This window comes from Aplidium turbinatum, chromosome 13, assembly GCF_918807975.1.
Source record: "Aplidium turbinatum chromosome 13, kaAplTurb1.1, whole genome shotgun sequence".
Classification (NCBI taxonomy): domain Eukaryota; kingdom Metazoa; phylum Chordata; class Ascidiacea; order Aplousobranchia; family Polyclinidae; genus Aplidium; species Aplidium turbinatum.
Genome location: NC_137484.1, coordinates 17558997 through 17584898, shown reverse-complemented (window position 1 = coordinate 17584898; position 25902 = coordinate 17558997). Strand labels below are relative to the sequence as shown.

The following is a 25902-nucleotide window of genomic DNA, read 5'->3' as shown; positions in this document are numbered from 1 at the left end:
TGTTACTGCACAGACGCTTGTAGTTAGGGTATCACGCCTTCTTAATTATCACTCGCTACTTTTGTCGCCTGTACTCCGCGAGGTAGAACCGTACTATTAAAAGTATTGTCGACTCCCATTAACGATATCATCGCCTCTGACAAGAATAAAGGAATGGCTCGCAATGCTGCACCAACTCATGACGTCCTTGCAGTGTCGTTTTTCAAGCGCAAGCCCTATTCCAAGAGGCCATAGACACATCCAGGCAGCACCCACCTTTCCCAACCGGTCAAAACTAGCTTATTGCCCAAATGCAATAAATTCTTCAACCTTTAGCCTTCAGAGAAGGCACCAGAGGTTGGAAAACTACGCCTTATTCCCTATGTCTCGAATGCTTTCGTTCATCACGTCATCAAAACAAATGGGACGCTCCTCCGAAAGATGCATCAGTCGGAGCACTCTGTGTACAGCGCTTCCACTTTTGTGGTAATTACCACAATTGTGGAATTTTCATCATGCTTGTGGTAAAAATGTGGTAATGAAAAATTTGTGGTAAAAATGTGGTAATATGAAAATTTTGTGTGGAAATGTTGCCAAAATGTGGAAATTATAAATTTTGCAAATTTGACATAAAATACTATCAATAAAGAAGAGCATTTAAACTGTTGTCCTCCAAAATCGAACAGACATGCAAAAAACTACTTACAACAGCATGTGACTAGCATGTTCCGCTGTTTTCGGTTTGATTTTGGAATGCGTCCTGATTTTTGACTTTGAAGGTAGGGTGACCATGTGATCATATTCATAGTCAAGATGTCTTTCAAATTCTAGCTGCGGTGTCAAGTACAGTACTTTGCAGTGGCGTAGCCAGGGGGGTGGGGGTTACAACCCCCCCCCTTTGACACGCGTGTGACGTCACGATATTAAGAATGATGCTTTCAGTCTCTAAAACAAAGTTTGCCTAATTTTAACGAAACTGCATTAAAAGAGCGAGTTTTGCGAATACTAAACATTCAAATATCTCAGCCAGGAATTAGCAACAAGAAAACATAGAGACTTAGCTTTATTACCGAAAAATGCCCAAGAAAACATGATCTTATTCTTTTGCTATGCCACCAGACAGCACCATTTTACAGGAATATTTATACCTACATTTTTGTTGAAAATGCTCTCAGAATGCACCAAATTTAAGTAATTTTTCAAAATTTTCTGCGGGAGGCCCCCCAGCTGGGTGTCGCCTTTGGCGAAGAGGCCGGCGAGCGAAGCCAGGCGGCCGTCAAAACCCCCCCGTTCAAAATTCCTGGCTTAGCTACTGGTACTTTGCTTTCTTATTTCTGACGTTCTGTTAATAAACTGAGTAGTTGTTTTAGGCCTTATTTTACACTATATAGTGTAAATATAACCAAATAATAGCGTTGTCGGATAAGGAATTCTGTCGTAATTTGAGGAAAGTTTAAAGCTGTTGAAAATAAAAACTTGCATTTTAGAAAAATTTTTAGTTCTGGGTAAAGATCAAAACCCTAACCTTATTCCTAAGTCTTACCGTAACCCTTACTAACTTTAATCCTAACTCTGACAACACCTGATAGTAACTATGGCAACATGTGGGTAAAATAGCCACTGTGTTAATGTAAAAGTAAGTCGAAATACGGTTAAGATCGGGTAAAAAATCACAGTAAAAAATGTGGTAATCTGAGGACAAATGTGGTAATACAAGTGGTAATCTAGCTTTGCAAAAGTGGAAGCACTGTCTGTGTAGCACCACCTGTACCTCAAATAAGCACATTTACCGCAACACAAGCTGACATAGTAGCCCGAGACCCAATGTGTTCAACAATTCGTGTTTCAAAAAGGGCATTGGCAAAAATTACATAAAAGAAAAATAACCGTCTTTGTTGAGTTACTAGTTTTCAATGTAGGCACTAACACAAAGTCAGAAATCCACCACCTCAAATAAGCTTTGTTACTCACAAACGACAAAGACAAAACATGAAAAAAAACAATGAAAAAGTTTATTTGTTGGGAAATTGATTTCAAACTGTTCTTAACGGCATGAAAATACAGACTAATACGTAGCCTACGCCTACCTAAACTAGCTAAGGTTAAAGTTAATGTTGCCAATACAACACATATTAACAAATTACAAAGTAGGATTTTTTAAAACAGCACGGAGCGGTCTATGGCCATTTAGAAAAGTAAAGCCTACGCTAATGAAACAAGTCACAAAATTATTATTTGTTCCTCAATCTTGATCCGTTACTGACGAGTAGAATATGACGAGCTTTCAAACTGAAAATCCTGATCAACAAAGAAAAAAAAAATTGCAGTGGTTCTCTTTTTCGCGTATTTTATCCATTCATCAAGTAAGAATACTACTGTAGAATTGAAAAATAACAAGATATTTCTCAGTATACCGTGATACTAAGAGCTTCAGCACTAAGTTGTTAACTTAGCACCATACCTTACCATTGTTAGTTCTTGCAATTGGAAGCGAAGAAATTTGCCTTAGGTTTATAATTTCTGCGTTAAAAGAAAGTTTTCAGGATTTATTGAAATAAATTTGCCTATGAAATAAGGCTTCCACGTTCACTCCATAAAATGTTGGAGTTACGTTTCAACTAAAAGAATAAGCATTTTCAATTAATTTTCGTAAAAACGACAAAGAAAACTTTATGTAACTTTTACAAAATTGGATAGGCCTAACGCAAAATGGATCTCATTTGTGTTTGCAAACAAATTTTGTTTTGTTCGTACAATAACCACAAGTTTGTTTGCAAAGAAAAAGCAGTGACGAAACAGTTAGAAAATTGTTCTGAAGTATACGTACGAAGCATGGAAATCAGCCAAAATAAAACAAAAAACTTGCAATGATTGAACAAGCTACTGATGCTATGTGGTACGTAAACTACAACAGCAGTGAAAATATACCAGTTAAACAAATTGCCACAAAAAGTACCAAGAGAAAAATCCGTTATTTTTACATTGATTCAACGTCAATGTAAAAACAACGAATTTTGCTGTCTGGGATGTTTGGAATGACACGCACAGTGTCGCGAGCCAAGTGTAAAAGAAATTTGTCTGGGCATTAATCCTACGCCTAACTGCTCAGTCTTTAATAAGCCAGCACAGCTTGACGAGTATGACAACAAAAAATGCTCAATTAAGGTCAAGCTATATATTCTGATATTTTTAAAAGATTGAATTGAAAAATTGATAGCGATACACAGGGCTGTTGAGCGGATAGTTTGGGCCCAGTACCAATGAGCTTCTCGGGGCCAAATCAAAATACTTCTAAGAAAAACGTACTATATCCAAACAATACGCGCTGATTTCTTCACGTTTTCAGGCCCTTTGGAAAGGTTATAGGCTCATAAAATTATCCCGGGCCCGGATCCAAAAGTATCTCCTAGACCTGGTCAACACTGCTACCGATGCATCAATTGATAAACAAAAGAAAAAAGATAGAAAAGTTGAGATTTTTTTGTTTATAATTTGGTGAGATCTTTTTGCATATGGAATATGACATTTATATACATCTCATTTTAGTTTTAAAAATCACACAGACTTAATGATCTGTATCCACAAAGGCCTCGTTTTTATGCCCAAACTTTCATCGAAATTGCGCAAACAAATGGATTGCCTAAAGATGAAATCAGAAACATACTGAAAAGCATGATAATATTACGAACATATGTTTTGCAGACAACACTGGTTATGATGAAAACGTTTTCTTAAAATTCAAAACGGAATCACTGCAGATTAGTGGTTAGAATTTCAAGAAAAGTTCTTTAGCAGGCAAAAGCAGAAACAATACAAGCAGGGTTCATGATTCAAGACTGAAATGAAATTAAAAATTGCGTAATCAAGAAAGAATTAGATTAAGAAAGAATATCGTTTTTCTTTACAAAGTCTTCCACTGAGTTTTCTTCTAAGAAGGATTTGTTTGTGGAGTCTAAACCGCTGCTTGACTCTTCAACGAGAGAATCCTCTGTGTCCGAATCACTATCACTCACAGAATGATCTTCGGAAATCTTAAACTCCACTTTTTCATCACGCACAAGAGTGTTTTCTTCATCTTTTGTAAATATCTCCCCTAAAACTTTTTGTTTCTCCAGCCTATACGACTCTTTCACCCGCATTCGCTTCAGTTGGCCATCCCTGTCGACAGCAAAATCTTTGATTGCGCTGTTTTTCTTAACTGACTGATTTATTTCAACATTTTGCCATTCTATGTCAGACAGATAAAAATAATAATCTTCCCTAGATCTATGAGGATGCAATCACGTCCGCTGACAAAACGTTAGAAATAAACACGTGCCCGCTTACAACTCTTTGTGCTCGCGTGGCAGCTTACAACTATAAAAAAAAAAGGTTAATGAGTTGCAATTTTCAAAATATATCATAGCAAATAATGTGTTCAAAACGCATTTGCACATCAGCAACACTGGTCTAGTCAATAAAAGTTGCCAGACAATAACCAGAAACCAGTGTAACCACGCATTTGATTTCAAAATATCTCAGCGATTTCACATCGTTATGTATCAATGCATATTTTAGTTCTGTTGGAACTGTCTTACAACTGTCTCAAGCGCTTTAAAAGGAAACAAGTTCTTGCTTCCTGCAATCGGAAGTAATTCTTTTTCTCACACATGGTGCGCTGCTCCTTAGTTACTAGATAGGGCTCACATTTGACAAATACCATTAACACAAGTTGGGAAGAGAGGGATACTTTTTTCAACCATAAACGAACATAACTGAGCAACACCACAACATTCAACATTTCAAAAACACAATAGCGAACGTTGCCGGCTATGCATATAGTTAGGCTGATATAATCCTCATCAAGCCTTTAAAAGAACAATATTGCAAAGAAATACGAGAGAAAACGTACAATGTAACAACAAAAATTAGATTATATTTTCGTTGTTATACTCCACGTTTCTCCAGTATTTCATAAACAATTTTTTAAAGGCTTGATAGAGTTATATGCATAGCTGAAAACGTTCGCTATATTGTGATGTAGCTCAGTTATGTCTGTTTATGGTTAAAAAACAACATTAACGTTAACATGGAATGAACAAGTGAAGAATGAGGCAGACAAAGTCGGACAGAAGGAAGATGCGATGGACAGAATGAGATGGAGAATAGAAGTGAACACAACCGCCGCAAGGAAAAAAGTCGTCCACCTTCAGTCCTCCACGAGTGGGGACAAAACTAAATTTGGATGATGATCAATATTTGAATGATTAGAGGTAATTCAAAGAAAGAGTAATTTCGGGAACAGCAACCCCAGATTACCTCTAAACCATTAAAAGCTTCTGCCACTTTAAAAAATGTGTTACCTAATGCAATTAAAAGTTGTACGTACCACACGCAGTCAACGAGACCACCTTTTCTCGCAATGACTGACTTGACATGTTGAGCAAATCGTATCGCGTCTTCCTCGGGTTGCCTCGTCATGGCTGGAAGGTACCAAACATCGGCCACGATCGCCCAACTTGTCATAACAACAAGCAAGTACTGCAACATACTGTGTTTCGAGCTGTTCCAAAACGCATCTCCAAACCAAGGGTTGTACTGCACAAGAAGATAACTCTGTTCTCAAGATTTTGCGCTAAAAACATATCGCGTAAGAAGAAAATAGTAACATAAAGTATAAGAAATTACATCCCGATCCCAAACACTATTTTTTATTTTCAATCCACACTCGAATCTTCATATTATATTAATCAATCAATCAATCATTTTATTTTTCGTCATTAACGCGTCCGGGACGAAAAAGATACTAACTACAAAAATCGATATAAACCTACCAGCACGTTAACGAACGGGAAAAGGTGGCAAAACCTTGAAAGGTTTTGCCATGTTGTTGCATACCATGTTGTACCATGTTGCATACCATTACTATGTTGCATACCTTCGAAAATTTGTGAGCTTATATATAGTATAGTTTCGGGAGAGAGTTTGCTTTCTTGTACCAAAGACAGGCAAGACACAACAATACTACAGGGTTGAGCATTACAACAATATATTTTACATATTTACAAATAGTTTTGGCAATCGAACGTTTTCGGCTTCACCTAAGCCTTCATCAGGAATCTGAAAATATTTATAAAATGCAATAAATTTCAACTTCTTGAAGGTAACTAGCTAACTGATTGTAAGCAACAAGAAATACGCAACGGTTAAAAGCAATAGTGTGGAAAACAAACAGGGCTTAGGTTAAGCCGAAAACGTTCGATTGTCAAAATTATTTGTAAATATGTAAAATATATTGTTGTAATGCTCAACCCTGTGGTATTGTTGTGTCTTGCCTGTCTTATACATATAGAACGCATAATCGCATGCCGAATTAGTGTACCATCACCAACTATCTTTTTTTAGCCACTAATCACAAGCAAGCCACTAGCAACCCAGTATACACCAGTGCGGATGCCTTGTTTTACTTAAGCAACAAAAGTTGATATGATATTGACAAACAACTAATTATATGTAGAGAAAGAGCAATCTACTTGGCTGTCAGCACAGGACGAAGTGCTCATTATAGAATAATGAGCAGTGCAAGTTTCTCCCTTAAGATTGGGTTTATCAGCATCGCGCCACTAATTCATGTAACAGATTCTCAACCTAAGTCTATACAACCCAGCTTGATAAAGTGCTCTCCTTGACACAGTCAGGATACGTTTAGCTGTGTCCGACAACTGCAGCCATTTAGTTCACTTTGTGTCAAACAGCGGTCGAAAGTCTGTGGCATAAATTAGTGGCGCGAAACTGATGAGCCTGAACTCATGGGCGAGACATGAATCCATCTCGGACAATTGTTGCTACACTCGACTGCCGAGAAAAAACTCACTTTGATTGCAACAGGATAAATGGTTGTCGGAATTTCAAAAGAGCCCTTTTTAAACATCATAACCGATGTGTTGTTGATGCAGGTGCCTTCGGGGAATAGAAGCACAGGGTAATTGTTCTTGTCACTGACGTGGTCTAAAATTCTCTTTGAAACAAACTTTCGATCGCGGGCTTCGGACCGTTCAAACCAGACGTGCTTTGTCGCTCGTGACATCATACGCATGACCCAACCTACAAAGAGTAACTATTACGAACAGAATAACCAAGCAACTGGACTACTATTAATGAATGCAGCGAGGTGAACAAATTTTCTACTCTCAATGTCAGGGCTGTGGAGTCGGGCAAAAAATATATGACTCCGACTGCTAGATATATAACTGGTGGACTCCAACTTCAGTGCTGCCAGATTTCTTTCGTTAATCAATAAGAGTAATAAGTAGTTTTATGAAATGTAGTGCATAAAGTTGTGATGTTGCAAGTAATACAATTTTAGTCTTATTTATCATACTACAAACAATTTGAAATTGCAAAAAAAAAAACAATTTCATTGTGCATCGTTTTGTATCAAGCCGAAGTCGGCCTTTTTTTTAAACGACTCCGACTCCGGACGCGTCTAACTGGCTCCAACTCCACAGCTTAATGTCAAGATAGTTTGTACACATAATGTGCTGCGTATGACACTGACATTGAAACATCTGTAACCCAAGCTTGTAACAGATTCATCTAAAGCAGTGGTTCTCAACGGGGCGGTACCGCCCCCCCAGGGAGCGCTTTGATTTTGCAGGGGGTGTTACAATTACTTCGGATTAAAGGGGGCGTTTTGATTACTAGGGGGCATTCTGGTTTAACCCATCTACCGTCCAGCGTAACGATTTCGTCAAAGAGCTCGTATCTTCGAAGTAGCATTTTCTACCTCATACCTGGTGGAAAAGGGATTCAGCTGTGTTGTTCTGCTACATACCAAACAGCGAAACCCACTTGACATATCTGTAAGAGGTGATCTTCGAATGTTTCTCACTGGCTTTACACCGGATGTGAAGAAACTGGCACTTTCTCTCCAAGCCCAAGGTTCACACTGACTACCAGTAGGCCTATACTGTTTTCATGCTCGCAAATATATATTTGCTTTTCATCAAATATAGTTAGCCTACTAGTCTCTAAAACCGTTACAGCCTGTTTCACCCTAAAAGGGGATCATCAAAAGGTCCTTATTCTAATGGAAATAGAATTCTACTGGAATAAGGACCTTCTGATAATCCCCCTTTTAGAGTAAAACAGGTTGTAAGGGTTTTAGAGACTGGTAACTAACTAGCCTATATGTGATGTAATTCGCTCTGCTTGGCTTTTTGCTTGGCATTGAGCACTTTTTGTAGTATTAATAATATTTCTTGTTTTATATTCGCTTTTCATAATTAATCGTTTTTCTTTAGGGGGGCGGTAAAATTTTGCCAGTTCATAAAGAGGGCGTTGGGCCAAAAAAGGTTGAGAAACACTGATCTAAAGCATCTGACTTTCTGCCGGTACTATCAGGCATCGCCCCAGGTAGACTTCGTAGGGAAAACCACGTACGTAGTCTGGTCCTACAAGCTACGTCAAGGCATGACCACCTCCTCAACCAGATTGTCCTAAACTCGCACTTCCAAAGCCCCAGCGCTTGAAATCTCGACGCCCGTTCACCCGACATGCTGCAGCTATCTGCAAATCGAACTTCCACATTTCCGAAGTTTGGAACCGTGAATGGAGAGAAGTTGCGAAACCAACCCAATTCACAATCCTTCCCAATACCAACACCCCACCTGGAGCAGAACTACCCCGGAAGAAATGGGTGAAGCTCAATCGCCTGCGGACTGGAGTGGGCCGTTTCAGCAGCAACATGTTTCAGTGGGGCCTCGCCGATTCACCATCTTGTGCGTGTGGCTCAGATTTTTTTCAAACTGCACACCACATTATCTATCAATGTCCTGTATACCGACCACTAGACATGTGGACCTAACAACGCTCGATGAATACACAATCCATTGGCTTCTACACCTGGATGTAACAACGTGATCTGTGGCGGCCTCAAACGCAAGAAGAAGATCTAAAGCAAGCTCACCAGATAGGGAGGCACTCAGTGATGAGGAACCTATTTCGTATCTTTTGATTGCATTATACTTGATGCAAACTTGCCGGCAGTAATAATTATTATTTAAAAGTACTTAAATTCTAATTTAAAAGTGACACTAAAATTCGTAACGTCTTGATAAAATCAAAGCCAGTTTATAAGCAGATACTAATGGTATCAATAAAACTTTGATGTATATAACATACCAAGATATCCTCCATGGATTTGACCAAGGATGGAATAAGGGCGGTCTTGCATCAAGATAGCTGCATCTAGGGTGGTGGTGTGGTTTGCGACGCAGATACCACCAGGCCTGGGCATGTTTTCTCTGAGAAATGAACACATTTTACTACGTGCCTCATTCAAAAAACCCATTCACATAACCATATAAATACAACGTCAACGCAATTTACCTAAAAACTGAGTTAGATGTATTGTATAACTGTATGAAAAACTTGGAATTTTTGAAACGTGTAACTGATTAAATTCTACCAAATACTGCCTTCTCTGAATAACCGCGCCGCTGATTATGCCTAGAGGCTGAAAGAGCGCCGTCTCACGCTTTATTTTTTGCACGGTTGACTGACAATATGCATACAAAAGTATACAATCAGTATAATACTCTAACAGCTACTCTAGTTACGCTATAAACCAAATGAAAAAATACATTGTTCTTCAGCATACCTGTCATGGTAAGAGACAACAGCAGAAAAACCCCGGCATATGATGCGAAATGCAACTAGATTGATATAATATGCCAGTGCTCTTTTGACCCTTAAAAATATTAAAATAACGTCTCATGGATACAAGAAAAAAGATCTATTGCTATGTACTAAGTAGTATAAATATTAAATAACCATTCAAAAAAATTCAAGTTAAAAAGTTTCCATGAAAAAGTTATGCTTCAAGACTACGACACTTACTTGGAATCGGCCATGATGGTAAGTGGCAACATTGTGCAGACCAGCCAACACATTGCAAATACAGTGATGAAGGTTCTATCAAACAATAAAAAACTGATTGGAAAGGTGTTTTTCTTTTATTCAGTCAGTTTAACATGATACGTAGGCTAACTACTGTACATTTGGTTGCTTTGCAAAAAAACTCATAGAATAAGAAATTGTAAGTGCGATGTTGCAAAATTTGGGAAAATTTTTTTCTGAAGCAAAACCTTCTTGTTAAAAACTGAAAGTTGTCGCTCATGCAAGTATCAACCTTTTGGTAATGAACAAGAATTTAAGCATGATAAAACACTATCACGTGCATCCTTAACGCTAGTATGGCATGTCGCACGTGCGCTAATTTTTCATGCGCACTACATGCGCTCATCAATCTTTACACGCTCTTGCCGTCAACGTTTACGTTAGATGACGTTACGTTTACGTCAGATGATACTATTACGATTACGTTGAAAATACACATTTATCCCAAAGTGAGCAATGGTGGTGAGTACAAACGTGTTCAAAAATTTTGAAAACATAATACGTACCTTAATAGAATAATAATCATAAAACGTTTGCAAAACCGGCACTAGTGCGCTAGCCGGTTTAATGCATCACATCTCAGCCGAGTTATGACGCCATAAGTTGTGATGTCAAAGATTCCCAAGTCATGCAAGTGCAAACTGGGTGCCTTAAAGTTATGCTGGGCATAGAATATTCAAAGTTTGTGATAAAAAGCAAGAATGCATTGCATAGTAATATAGTGTTCTAGTTTGCTTGCAAACAGGTTTTCGTTTTTTACAGCTTAAAATCTAGTGCCAGACAAAATCCAGAAATATTGTGTAATAAAAATTATCTTGAGCAGGTACGTACCTCAACGGCAGCAAAAATCCGTATCGGAAAAAGACTCCAATAAACCACAAAACTGACAATCGGACACTGTAACACAAAGAACATTATAAAACTAACAAAGATTATTCCACATCGTATATATTATAAGTCAATTTTAAAAGAACTTACTATATGTACTATGGTGACGACTGACGAAATGTTTTTTTTTTCGGTCATTTATCGGTCATTGACCGATTTTTTAGCAAAATGTCCGAAAAAAATATAGTCAATTCGGTCAAAATGTCCGAAAAAATATATAGTCAATTCGGTCAAAATGTCCGAAAAAAACAACGTTTCTCAGCGAAACTTATGTTGTAGCTAGCCAGGAAGTGCAAATTTTGGTTTGTATCAGCTACTTGAAAGGAAACATTTTCATCAGAAAAAAATGACCGAAATAAATAAAAAATGACCGAATTTTTTCAAGTTATTTCGGACGAATGACCGAAAAGTCTCAAAAACCCAGGTGACGAATAGTATCATAAAGACCAATAAGTACGTACAAAGCTATAAACTGATCTCATGGCAATAAACTACATGCTTTCGTTGAAGTAGAAAACACTTCAAATCAATAAATTGCACAATAAAGTACCGTACATGAAAAGTTCAGTCGTGTGTTGCATCATTTATCAAAAAACGAGACCAAAATAATTATATTGCAAGTATGTAGCTTGAAAAGTTGAGCAAAACGTTTTCAATTTCTTGACGAAATTAAACAATGAAATTAGGAGTAGTCTAACAGGGTGGCAGACGTATGCGCTGATGCGACACCCAGTTCAGTTCAGTTTATTTTTTGTTTTGTTGGCGAAAAAGAAAGACACAAAAAGCAAAAAGACAATAAACACAAATAATTCGCACAAGTCAGACATGACCCAAGTCAGACAATAAGTTCTTCTTTGCATTGATTCAACGTCTACAAAGGTTATTAATGTATCACCTGCAGAAATCTATAGAGCAAAAAGAACTAACTTACTGGCTGAGACATAATCCACAACCTGATACAGTATTACATTTGTTAGTATTTTGAAAGTTAAAAAAGTGTTTAAAAATTAATATCAGTAACATGTCAAATAAAAAGGTTCTGATTGAAATCATCCGTCTAAGCATGATGTCAAAAAATATCTGAATTGATTTATAGGCCCAGGTTCTTGGGTTTGTCATGGCATAAAAACTTTCAGTAGGCTGCTTAGTGCTAGGCGATAATGCAAATAAAGTTGCGCAAATTACACGTCTTCCCGTTGGCGCTATTCATTGATTTCCCACCCTACCACGTAAAAATAAATTATTAGTAAGCATTAACTGTGCTCTGCCGTTAAACCCAGACAAGAATTGTATTTTTGAATTAATTCCATTAAACTTCACAAAATTATCACACACGCACTACACGCCTCAATTTGCTACGACCTTTGGACTTCGTGACAAGTTGCTGACATGGACTACCTTCTTAAACAAATACTAACAGTATCTTGACGCTATTCTATGTAAAGCTTGCACGACTAATGCAAAACAAAATAGCATTTACACAGCTAAAATTTATCTAAATTGTGCATTTTGAGTAAACGCAAGTGTGCAATCAATATGCCACAAAGTCCACAATCACAATCAGTTTACGCGATTCTACACTGGCTTTAAGGTACAAAGAGTAAAATGGAGTAGTGGCAACCAACAGCAGTTATAGTTTCAAATCCAATACAAAAGTTTACTTTATCAAAGATGTGTTTGCCAAATTGTTGCAAGTAAACAAAAGTGGTGTCTTGCGTGGCACTATCAAGAAACACAGATGACACTGTAAGACAAACACTATACTTCATTATTAAGAAAAAACAAGAAGCACACAATTTCATTCGAAATGTATAAAATTTCTGCTCCTACCTAACAAATTTCTACCAAACACTACAAATACAGTTCAGGTGATACTCCACCACACATTTCTCAGCAGCCGAGTGTAGCTGTAATTGACAGCGGAATGGCCCGTTTCGGTGAGTTCCTAACCTCTAAACCCTAACCCTAAAACGGCAATGATAATTAGGCTACGGTACCCGATAATTTAAAAAAAAAATTGAAAAAAATCCCCCGTTAAGGGACTCACTGACTCACCGAATAGTAGCAGACCCAATTGACAGCCCCATGATAAACTACTACTGTACATAGGTCTACTCTATATACCAAACACAGAAAATAATCCGTAGCTACATCAGGTGACTCATGGCTTTGGGTAAACTTATTCTAAGAGCCATGGGTAAACTTACACTAAAGGCTATGGGTAACTTATTTGTAATGTAAAATACATTATTTGCATCAAACATGTGGCCAGTGGAGGTTTTTTAGCTACATTTGGCTGCTGAACACAGACCTTCAGTTACTGCACTGAAGGAACCCGCCCCAGGAAATTAACTTTGCACAATCACAATGAAATTAAACATAAAAAAGTTAAGTTGAATGAGATCATGAGGGGAATAGATATCTTGGAAAACATCAGGGCACCTTGTAAACAAATCTTTATACACAATAATATGGCTTTCTTATACATAAGTTATAATGTATTTCACTTGTGCAACAATCACACACCTTATGAATTCATGGTTGACATCTGTTCTGGTCAATAAGTTCCAAGAAGGAAGCTCTGTGGACACAACATGTTGTTTCAAGAACTAGGTTTGTTAAAAAATTGCATTGCACCATTATCAGTTACCAGACTACACAGAGAAGTGCATAGAACTACCGAAGTAACAAATATAAGGTATGCTTAGACTTCTAAACTTTAAAACAATAACACGTCTAGACAAAATTTATGTCATACCTGTTGTGTTTTTATATGAGTCAACAAAAGTTATAAAACTAAATCGTCTCAGTCACAGTGACACCAAGTTAAACTAAGATACAAATTGTATTCTTAAAGTCAGTAACATCGTATAAAAATATGGGAAGTGCTGATTAGATAAACACTGAAATAGTATAATTGAAGCAATAATTCATGGACGGACAATGTAAACGTTAGTGGCATGAACCCTGGATCCTCTACTGTCCATAAGCTATCTGGTTATAAAAGATTGTCACAAGCAAAAATAAGCTCATCATCTACATTAACCTCTTACCTTCTGCTCTAAACCTCTTTGTAACTTCATCATCAATTACAGCCTGAAAGATTGGTGATTTGTAACTTGGTTTTCAATAGTCAATACTCATAATCAAGTACGGTAAGCATAAAAGTACTATGTCAAAACACAAGTTTCCCCCAAAAAAACACTAGTACAATTAGCACACACAGAATGCATACAAACCAAAATATATCAAAATGTCATGAATTAAATTACGGTAACAATCCTACAGCTTCAAAAGCTCAACAGTGTTGGTTGATGGTTGGTTGTGAAACAATGAAACAATTTTGCTATGCTTCAATCTCATGAAGCTATCCAAAAATCAAGGTTAACTCTTTTCTGCCAATATCACATTAAAATGATGCTTCTGTGAATGTGTGTGACAAAGCTCTGTTGCATGACAAAACATCTATAAACTCTTTTGCCCCTCTAAAATGCATTTCACGAGATAGGAAATATCAAGGTTGTTGGGCTGTTGGCGACAGTAGGTAAGTTTGAAATTCGCGAAATTTTTAGGTTCAAAGAATGTGAATCAAAAATCAAGCACAGCAATAAAGCTTGGCAAACTGCATGCTTTTTTTTATAAAACTATAGAAAATGCTGGGTGCGGAAGAGTTAAGATTAGCATAAAAGTTTTCATTAAAACAGTCCTTGAAATATCAATACACTACGTTAAAAATTAGATGTTCAAAAAACTACAATATTGTTACCTCTATTCCACTCTTAATTAAATATACAACATCTGACAATTCAAAGTTTTTATGTGCTTTATCCACAGATTCACTAAAGCTTCTTGTATCAAGGCGATCTATGGAGTTTTCTTTTGAAATAATTTCTGAAACAAAGCAATATGTTCTCAAAACTTTTAGTAACAGGTTTAACTTATCTCAACCACAGGAAGGTATGGTGCTTTTGAGATAAAATTATACTTGAGTGCTGTTTTATGATTAATTGATTACAGACAAAATCGGTTAATTGAATCACCTATTTGCCAGACGTTTTGATACGACTGATTCGTTTAACCAATTTACTTAAAAAAAGGTTTATTGTGAATGGGCGTAGTTGTTGAGAAGATGTCTGCGCTGACTAGGCTGCAACGCACATTACAACTGACACTTCCTACAACTGTTTACAATTCTGGTTAAACTTTAAAGAATTTACTAGTTCTGTGTTACATAACTCTACGCTGTATGTTCCAGCCAACAAAACTGGTCCTTTTTACATTGATTTATCGTCTGCAGACGTTGAAACAATGTAAAAAAGACCAGCTTTGCTGACTGGGAGAGCATGTACGATCAAAGCATTTTTCTGCAAACTGCGGCAATCGGACTTCTTTTAATCTCACCGATCTCTGTGACGTCACAACGCGAACTTTGACGTTGAAGTTTTTGATTCAAGCGTGGTATTTTTAGCTAGGGTTGCCAGATTGGGCGCTTTTACGCCCAATTGGGCTACTTTTGATTTCTCCAGGCGCCAAAAATTCGCGTTGGGCGCGCTTTTTTGGCTGGCGCCCAATTGGGCTACTTTTGTTTTTAAATACAGTATAATATAACTTTTTATGTAAAAATTGTATCATGTTTAAGATTTTTACCTAATTTGTAGTTATTTCATTGAGGAGCATTTCATTTTGGAGGCCTCGGTCAGGCAGGGTTACCAATTTAATAATAAAGATGCCAATTTTCAAAAATATGCATGTTTAGGCTTTAATATCTGGCAATCCTGGCAACTTAAGTGATCCCGGTTTTCATAAAAATGCAGTGGAGAATGGTGATCAGTTCAGTTTGTTTTTATTTCTGACCATCACAACGAAAAACAATATGTCAAACAGAGCAGGGGTCTAGAAAAAGGTAGAAAACACGGACGCTATACCGTAACGTGCATGATGCCAAAGCAGGACAATCGGTTATGGCATGGTCGCAACACCTTAATAAAGTTTTTACAAATGTAGAAAGATGAGAAAAAAAAGCTACGGTAGTGAATTTTTTTTTAACAATTTATATAAGTAAAAAAAAACAAAAAAGATAATTCCTACGTTGATCGACCTTGGTGGGTTATCAAAACTGTTGATGGTCTTGAGGGGAACACTCTTGATGTGTTAGCTCATCACGAAAAGCAAATAAACTATATATTTTTTGTGTTACTTGGTGTGGTACCGGTACTTGTTTGTAGTTATTTTAACAAACAGTTGAGTGAATGCATGGTTGCCAATCTGTCTGAAAGATGTGAAGAGCTGTAAAAACACTTATAATTTGGGACTGATGATCAAGCGCTCTGGAAGAATTTTGTATAATAGCCTATCTCTTTGCTTGGGCTCCAATTTGGGCTCCATTTTAGAACCCCAAAAAAAATTGGGCTACTTTTTGCATAAGCTTGGGCTCTTTTTTATATTAACCTCTGGCAACCCTATTTTTAGCTCCGTACCAGCTGTGTTGTTTTGAGGATGGAACATGGCCTACGAAAATAGTGGTACAGTATTGTAAAAAAACACGACTCACACTCATTGCTTGTTTTGAAATCGCAAAGGTTTTTTTTTTCAAGTCTTTTGCACTGTCTGGTAAAATAATTAATTTGCAATGTTCTTCAACAGAACGAAACTGCACAATTGAAATTACGCACTGCATTAACAGTAGGCTACTTTTTCAGCAATTTTAAAAAAAATTTTCAGAGTTTTCTGTTTTAAACTTTTGGACATGCTTTCTAACACTTCCCTTTCAAGCCGAAATAATTTGTCCATGTCCATTCCTTGAAAGGCCACGGTCTCACCTTTGCTTCATTTCACCTTTGAACATTGCAGACAATTATGCAAAGCAAAAAAGAGACATTCTCTTTTCACTAAGATGTGAAAGATGCAAGAAGATTAAGGAAGGAATGATTGGTCCTGTTGAAAAGCTGAATGACGAAGTTGAATCATTAAATGCCTTTTGCTATCTAGGAGATAGATTGAATGCCAGTGGTGGTTGTGAAGCGGCAGTGACTGGTGGCGATGGTGAGAGCAATGTGTGGTGTAAAGCTGATGGACAAAAGGAATACCGAAGAACTTATGAGCTTGCTTTGGTTGAATGAGAGTGTTGATAAGTTGGCAAAAGCGAATGGAGTGAGGTGGTATGGGCATGTTTTGAGAAGGGATGAAGATGATGTTTTGAGAAGAGCGCTGGAGTTGCGAGTGGAGGCCGGAGGGTCGTAGAAAACAAGGAAGACCAAAGAAAACATGGAAAAAGCAAGTTGAGGAAGAAAGCAGCAATGTGGGCTTGACAAGAGAGGACGTGCTAGACAGAGAGATCGATGTGGAGGCAGGGTGTGAAGATGATTGCGGCACTTGGAGGTGAATCCGGCCACCCTCGGTAACGGGGACATCACCGGAAGATGAAGACAGCCTCTACGTGGCCTTCCCTACAAGTAACTTCGACCAGAGCTAACAAGCACTAGAAGTGAAACCAATGTCTTCACCACGTCACACGACAACCGTGCCTACTCAGCGATGCTCTGGATGGGCTGACAACATACTACACGGACAACCACCTGCGTGCCAACCCCAATAAAACCCAAGTCTGCGCATTCCACCTTAGATCCCGGGATGCATCACGCCAACTAAACATTTCCTGGAATGGAACCAAACTGGCACACTGTATCAATCCCACATACCTCGGTGTCAAATTAGATAGGTCCCTCACATACAAATCCCATATTGAAAAAGTAAGAGCTAAGGTGGCTTCTAGAAATAATATTTTGCAGAAACTCGGAAACTCTGATTGGGGTGCCCTCCCTGACACAATACGGTCAACTGCTTTAGCCTTATGCTATTCAGTTGCAGAATATGCTTGCCCAGTGTGGGTACGCTCAGCACATGCCAAGAAAATTGACCCCATATTGAACCAAAGCTGCCGTCTGATTACAGGTTGTCTCAAACCAACCAACATCACGTCGCTGCACATTCTATCTGGAATTGCTCCCCCCAACATCAGAAGATGCCTGACCAGCAGAAAGGAAAGATCTTGTCAGGACATAGATTTGAGACACCCACTGTTTGGCTAAACTCCAGCACACAGGCGTCTGAAGTCAAGAAAAAGTTTCCTTGCTTCAGTTGTCCCATTAGGTCATGACGATGTCGCCGCCAATGTGCGGGTTCAACTATGGCAGGAGAGACTGGCAGCCGGACCGACATTGGCCAATATGGAGCTCACACCCATGGAGAGCCTTCCTCCCGGAAAACGTGAACCGTGGAAGTATTGGCGATGCCTCAACCGCTTAAGAACTGGTATTGGCAGGTGTAAAACCTTGATGAGACACTGGGGGTATTCCATGGGGAGCACAAGTTGCAAATGCGGACAGGAGCAAACGATGCAACATCTACTCGAATGCCCTGACCTAAAAGCAAGGTGCTCTGCACAGGATTTGGCCGAGCTCAACGATAGAGCAAGAGCCTACGTGATGCTCTGGGCTACGGCCGTGTGACACACAATGAAGAAGACCGGATTAAAACTGGACTACTACTACACTAATGTGTACAATTATACAATTAAATGAATGAAGTATACAAACTGGAAGCAAATCCTGATGCTTTTATCCGACTTATTCTTTTAAGTGGTATACGCTTAACCGATGTTTTTACTTAACATTAGATTGGATTTGGTTTGGGATTTCAGGTTTTGATTCAAATAAACGATTGATATGTTTAAGCAGTATACTATTAACCGATTTCGTCTGTATATGGTGCCCTGTGGCAACAGCATAGGCTACTTTTCTATGAACAAATGTGCACAGAATTAGTATGTTAGTCAAATATATCTGGTACAAAAAAGTGTGTGTAGATATGATACCACAAAAAAATCAATGAATGACACAAATTAAATGGTAGCCTATATTTGATGCAGCTTTTACTTGATGCAATGACACACTTACTTTTCAGAGATCAAAGCTAACATTAGGTGGGTTAATTATGCACTTGAGGACACACAAGTAACATCAATGAAAAGACTATCATTAAACATAAACGACAGCCATGATTCAAAAGTGCATACCTTCAAAATGATTGTTTTGCAATGGTTTTAAACCTTCCTTTATTGGTGTATTTGTTGTTGCAGTGCCCCACTGTAACAAGATTAATACATACGTTGGTCGTTGACCGAAAAAAAAAAACCTCGCCTACTGTAAAAAATATTTAAAAAATGTTGGTGACGTGTCGTGTAGCAGAATCAACAAAAAGCCATGTATATATATTGTAGGCTATATACTGTATAATATGGTTATCTTTGTCAATTTTGATTATATATAGTTTGCTTTCACAACTCATCTACAAATGATGTCACTCAACAAAGAAGGAAGATTGCTGGATGCTCAAAATAGTTTAATATATACGACATACGTCTGAACACAATTTCAAACACCTGCTTTGACAAAACACTATGACCAGCCTATCAAGTAAATTTCCCAAAACAGTCTTGAAAGACATTTATGAAATGATGAGTGTAACCAATTTTAAGTAAATAATACATAAAAAGCCCTTGAAGCCATGTTGTGTTTGCTGTCTAATCTTGAATGATGAAAAGCTGCTAAACACAACAAAATTGTGCTTGGCATTGCATCTCATGTGTAACTAAGTGAATTTTAGCAAACAATACGCTTCATTAGAGTTGTTTGTTATAAAATTAAACAATAAAAATCACTCAAAAGTGTAAATTAGTCAAAATCATGCCTTGGGTAATGGGTATTTTAAAAAGATGAGCTCAAAATGGCAACACCTTTGACATGGTGAAAATCACAGTCTGACAAAATCAATAATAACATTTTAAAGGTGGCGTTAAGTGTTTTGGGAGGTGAAAGCTATCACTGCAGATGTCGATCATGTTTTTCTACTGTCGGCCTGATTCAATATTAAGTTTAAATTTGACTGGACATTGCAAAAGCTGGCGAGTTTCTATTTATGTCCAAATTTTTCAATGCAAAATAAACTTCTAATTTTGTTTATCTGAATTTTTATTGTTTGAGTTCGTACTCACTATTACACTCAGTACTATCAAACTTTTGTTAGAAAAGGTCTGATTATACGTATGAATGTAATGAGTCAAAAACAAAGTGATGCTGCAAGTCTGATGAGATAACTTCTGAGCTCAGTCCCAATGATTAAACAAAAAACTAACAACTAATAAAAATATTTGAAGTAATTATTAGGTAAAAAACAAACTTATCACTAAAATAATCCCCCCTCCCTTAAATAGACAACACAACTTTGTTTCTCTAAAAAATATCATTTAAATAAAAAAATCCGATTTGAATCAAAAATATCTGATTTGTAATTGTATATAATGTGTTTAAAAATCATAAGATTTTTTCAACCCTGTGCTTCATATTACAAACTAAATTTTGAACTATAAAACCGTTGTCATGCTAAAATAGGCAGGCCTACCGTAGTTGTGTACTGTACTTTTAAAATATAAGCATACCTGAAAAACTTTCATTAAGGCATTAATGTAAAATCGTCGAATTCCAATTTCACGACCAAAGCATGCCGGTACAATAATGGTGATAAAAAGAAGGGTAATAATAGCTCCATATATTCTGTACAGAGTTGTAAAAGAAAACAGCGACTCAAAAATCATTTTTAAATACAAGAATGTTATATTACACACAGCTATGATCAAAAATATGAACAAATTATGACAGTGCCATCCAGTACTTGATTAGCAGCAAATCTAAAAATATAATTTGTTGTAGGTGAGAGTATTATACAGTACAGTATGGTACCTGTAATTGATCAAAGCAAATCTAAAAAACATATATAATTTAGTTAAATTGTAATCGGTCAGTTGAGAGCTGACATGTTTTAAATGTACAAAAATTGTACAATAGCAAACAAATATATAAAAGTTATTTGTAAGTGATGAGTTTCAAACTCCAATTTAGCTGAAGTTTAACATATGAAATTTATGATTGATTAATTATGAAAATCGTCATGTTTTGACTGAAAAAGTTTCTTTGTTTGTAATAATTATCTTGGGAGTTTTACATGCTAGTAAGCACATATAGACTTTAAATAACTGACACAGGCCCAATCACTAAGGTTGTCAGACTGAAGTCTACATGTGTTGTTGCCAGTAAATTTTTTCATCTATTGGCACTACTAAAAAGCTGGCACTACTAAAAAGCTGGCACACTCAAAGCATATTCGCATTTCGTAACAAACACACCCTGAAAGCAGAACCATTGTTGCTTGTATTGCTGCAAAAGAGATCTCTGTGTACAACTGTACAGTGTATACCAGTTAATTTGATAGTCACTCATGGTTTGTTTGGAATCTGTTGCATGGAGCCTAGCCATGCTACAGAAACACCATACCCTGAATAGGCCTGCCTGAATACGATATGTGAATCAAATCTGCAAATGAAAAATTATGCAAGCAAAACATTTCTTCAGGATAAAAAGGTGACATGTAGAGCTAACAAAGAAATTGGAATGTATATACATAAAACATAAAAAATTTGCTAATATTTAAAACATACCGTATTATTAAACTTTAATGCATGAATAATACATTACCAGTGTTTTACGAAAATATGGTATTCAATCAATCAATCAATCAATGTTTTATTTGTCAGTAACAGGAACATAGGTACATGTTTGAAATATGCAATTAATATACACAATGCAAAAGTTACACAAGTTCCCATACCGACAGGGAGACAACCATACGGTCTACTAGTCAATTGCCACCTTACGAAAATGACGATTTTGCCATTTAAAATAAGCCTACAAGAGAAAAATAGAATAAAATGTTAAAACGTTCCCGCGCTTCAACATACGCACCAAAAAAAAAAAAAAAAAAGAAGATATTTAAGATAATGTAGGCCTAAACACAAAATTCCAAGAAGCAAGCAGATATTAATCAAGTTTCCGACTGAACATGTTGTAGGCCTATTGCATAATTATGAAACTGGCAAGTTGGTTTCCATAACATATCACTTACGATGCACTGTAGCTTTGTAAAATTAACGTTTTAATCTGTTTTTTGAAACAATGAAATGATAAGTTTTTTAGCCTACTTGGAACCTCTGATCAGACCATTGGTCCCAATACCTGCATGGACTTTTTGCCAAATTCTGTGTTTGATCTAATTATAAAATAGTTGTTGCTTGTTTGATATCTTGTGCTATGCTGATGAATGGATGAAGCATTTGTAAATAAATCACAATACGTAGACGGATACTGATTCATATGAACTTTGTACATATGTTTTTTTATTTCAATATTATGTATATATATGTCTTTTAGTTTCAAGATGTTCATTTTAAAAAATAAAGAATTAGTGTGAGCATAGTAATTTTGTTTCGTAATTATTCTTATAACCTTTTTTTGTAATTTTATTAATGAATCCAGTACACTGTCACAGGCCTTTCCCCAACTTGATATACAATATTGCAAATGACAGTAAATCAAAGCGTGATACACATCTTTTAAAGTGTCTGTGTTGACATAATTTCTGAGTTTTAGCAACGCCCATGAACCTTTTGCTACTTTTCAGCAAATTTTGTCTATGTGATATTTCCATGTTAATTTGTTATCTATGTAAACGCCAAGGTATTTTATTTGATCTTTTTGTTGAATAGTTGTGTTACCAATGTTAATGTTAAAATTTTTTATTTGTTTTTTTATTTGTTATTAGCATGTATTCAGTTTTTGAGAAATTTAACGATATTCTATTAAGCTTCAACCAGTTGTAAACTTTTTGCATTTCGGCATTCACATTATTCTGCAAATGTATTTCACATTTGTCGCTCATCGTAAGATTGGTGTTGTCTGCAAATAGTTTAACACTCATCTTTGTTGAATTTGGTAAGTCATTTATATAAAGCAAGAAAAGAAGGGGTCCCAATGTCGATCCTTGGGGCACACCGCAGGTAACCTGTCTTGAGTTTGAAGAGATTCCATTTACAACCGTGTGCTGTAGACGATTGCTGATATAGCTTTTTAACAATTGTAATGGAAGGCCTCGAAAACCATATGTTTGCAGCTTCTGTATGAAAATAGTGTGATCAACTGTGTCAAAGGCTTTAGCTAAATCAAGAAATACAGAGCAAGTTGTATTTTTATTATCTAGGTTAGTTAAAATGTTATCACAAACGTTTGACACAGTTAACGAAGTGGAATATTGTGGTCTAAATCCATACTGATGTGGTGTGATCAGGTGTTTTCTTGTTAGATAATTGTACATTTGTTCGTACAGGCATTTTTCGAATATTTTGTTGAAAGGGGACAATAGGGATATGGGCCTGTAGTTGAAACAATTTTTTTTGGAGCCACTTTTGAAGATCGGGGTAACTTGAGCGACCTTTAGTACGTCAGGATATACACCTTTATCGATGCACTCATTGAATAAGTTGGTGAGGAAAGGGGGGAATTATTGGTAAGGATAGTTTGACAAATTTTATAGGAATTACATCATGTCCTGTACTTTTAGAGACAGAAAGATTATTAAGATGTTTTAATACTTCTTCTTGATTGACAGGTTTTAGGAAAAAGGAGAATGGGACACTTTGCAATTTCAGTAATGAGCCAGGAGACGGTAGAGGGATTTTAGATGCCATGGAAGGACCAATTTCTGTGAAATTAAAACAATTACTTATTTGTGCAGGGTCAGATATTTTTTCATTGTCAGTGCTAATTATTTCTTCTGGTATGTGAGCTGTGTGCTTATGTTTGTACTTGATGATGTCATTTATGGTTTTCCATATTTTTCCAGTGTTGTGCTTGCTTTGCGTAATAAGAAAACTGTAATGCATTTTTTTTGCTTGCTCTTTGGTATGAGTAAGTACATTTCTGTACTTTTTGTATGTTGCTTGTGCAGAAGTGTTTGTTGGGTCTTTTATTTTCAAGTGATATAGTCTGTTTTTAGTTTTGATGGAGTTCAAAATTCCTTTTGTTAGCCATGGTTTGGTCTTGAGTTTTCTTTCTCTTCGAAACAACAATCGTAAAGGTGCATGCTTATTTAATGTTTCACTAAACGTGTCGATGAAATGACAAAATTTGCCATGAACTGAATCATTCCTTTTTGTATAATGGTTGGTCAAGCTATTTTGAAGATCAAAAATGAATTTATTAGCAACAAAGTTTTTCATATTCCTTACTTTTTGTGTATATTTTTCTTGTTTAGGTTTTATAGAGTTTATCACAACTACAATTGGAAAGAATTAATTAAACTACCATTCAACGTTTTATAGGCAGAGAAAACTTTTTCTCAAACCGTAGAAAATTTCAATATCAGATCACCGCTTCAATGCGTGATGGAAATCTACAGATAAATCTGCATCAGGCATTGCAGAGTGCAAAAAACAGTGTTGCAGAACGCGTTATCGAATATTAAATTCTCATCAGTGCAACTACGTTTATGAACGCAATAACAACGGTTAAATTTAAATTCAATACAATACATTATATACATACAAACATTATAAGAACATATTCTCAGTGTTCAATTGAATATTAATAAATCCAGAGAGATCAGAAAATCACTTCCCGCATGCAATTCCAGACCGACATTACTCGCTTAAGGTTTTTTTTTTTGTTAAAACAAACTTAATGTTCAAAGCAAAAAAGCCATCACAATGAACACCTACCGAAGTATACTAATTTACAGTACTTAGATAAGCACTGAAAATTAATAGACGGTATTGTTATTAATATCAATTCAATATGATTTCATTGATTATAATACAATGTAATTCAGTAGCGTATCCAATTAATTAGCGACGACCTTTTAAAGTACACGTTAATTTGAACAGAAATAAGAATTTATCAAAAGTCTCAGTCATTTTAAAAGATTTCACCACCGGTTACAGGACCATCTTTGCTTGTTTCCTTGACAGAGTCAACTCTGATTGATCATATACACCTTGGAGAGTAGCTAGTTGAGAAAATTCAGATAATATGAAACCATTTCTTATTATCACAATTGGAAAGTGATCAGAAACATCGTGAATAAGAACATAGCATTGAATTTTATTTGTTTGGTCATTGCTGTAAACATGATTGATTAAAGTTGAACTTGTGGAAGTTACTTAGGTTGGGGATTGCACTAATTGATTGCAGCCTAAAGAGAGAAATGCATCACAGTAATTTTGTTTGTATTTGTTGGTATTGAGTAAACACCGGCATAGTATCATAGATGCAAACTGCATTATGTTTAAAACTTCCACTTTTCAAGTTTCCTTTAATTCACTATGATATAATTATCTTCAAATTTACTGTAGGCTACTTATATGATCTATCTGCAGCTACAATATTATATATGGTGTGGGGATTAATTAGATACGGTAACTAGGGGTGTTCAATTTCGATTTTCGATTCGATTTCGATTAAGGTGATATTCGAAATTCGTTTTTCGTATCAGACATATTCGAAATCATAGCTGCCCTTTCGGCTGAACGCGGTTGAAAGTAACTCAAGTGGCGCGAAATCTGTCTTGTCACATTTTGCAAGCGAAAAAAGACTTCGACGCATGCGCATCGTCGATCACGTGACTATCACACGCTCTCGCGGGTCCAACGGCCAGGGATGCCAGGTTGGCATTTTTAATGCCAAATTTCTCTCAAGAATGAAGATAGCTAGGTTGTGCAATAGCAGAAAGTGTAAGCTGAGCTTTGTCGCAGTTTTATCCATTTTTTACTGAATCCATAGGTGCCTAAGCCGTGGGGGCAGGGCCGTAGCCAGACCGCAGAGCAAGGGGGGTCAACTTTTTTTTAGGGGGGGCCAAAAAAATTTAAATTGGCAAAATCATTATAATTGTAGCTGTTGCTCAAGAATGTTGAGATTTTTCCAAGGGGGGGGGGGGGCGAAATTTTTTTCAGGGGGGGCGAGGACCCCCGGCTGGCTACGGGCCTGCGTGGGGGCCAGGCCCCCACACATATTTCTGTGTGGGGGCAACTTTTTATGCTGTATTGATACATAAAACAATAGATGAACTAGCGATCGGCAGCAGGAAAACACATTTTGAATGCAAACCGCAACAGCTTCGCGATAAATAATCACTAGAACGAGTTGCGATGCTACA

At 36.7% G+C, this 25902-nt stretch overlaps 1 protein-coding gene across 1 annotated transcript; it reads right to left on the bottom strand.

The window, feature by feature from the left end:
• Positions 1-1631: 1631 nt before the first annotated feature.
• Positions 1632-23980, bottom strand: LOC145781868 (glycerol-3-phosphate acyltransferase 4-like). The gene is made up of 12 exons (XM_082593549.1): positions 20303-23980; positions 18881-18950; positions 14573-14697; positions 13860-13902; positions 13333-13387; positions 10750-10815; positions 9859-9933; positions 9620-9709; positions 9142-9263; positions 6833-7062; positions 5348-5556; positions 1632-4137 (listed from the first exon to the last, which is right to left on the bottom strand). The coding sequence occupies exons 1-12, from the start codon at positions 20456-20458 to the stop codon at positions 3858-3860; spliced, it is 1521 nt and encodes a 506-aa protein (XP_082449675.1). The 5' UTR covers positions 20459-23980; the 3' UTR covers positions 1632-3857.
• Positions 23981-25902: the final 1922 nt, after the last annotated feature.

Bases quoted from the DNA above. Each gene is read 5' to 3' on its own strand.
- LOC145781868 (XM_082593549.1), bottom strand. From the start codon at position 20,458: ATGATTTTTGAGTCGCTGTTTTCTTTTACAACTCTGTACAGAATATAT. The intron at 14,698-18,880 runs GTATGCACTTTT...GCTTTGTTTCAG, and splicing joins GCAAAACAATCATTTTGAAG to AAATTATTTCAAAAGAAAAC. The intron at 7,063-9,141 runs GTATGTTATATA...TACTCTTTGTAG, and splicing joins AATCCATGGAGGATATCTTG to GTTGGGTCATGCGTATGATG.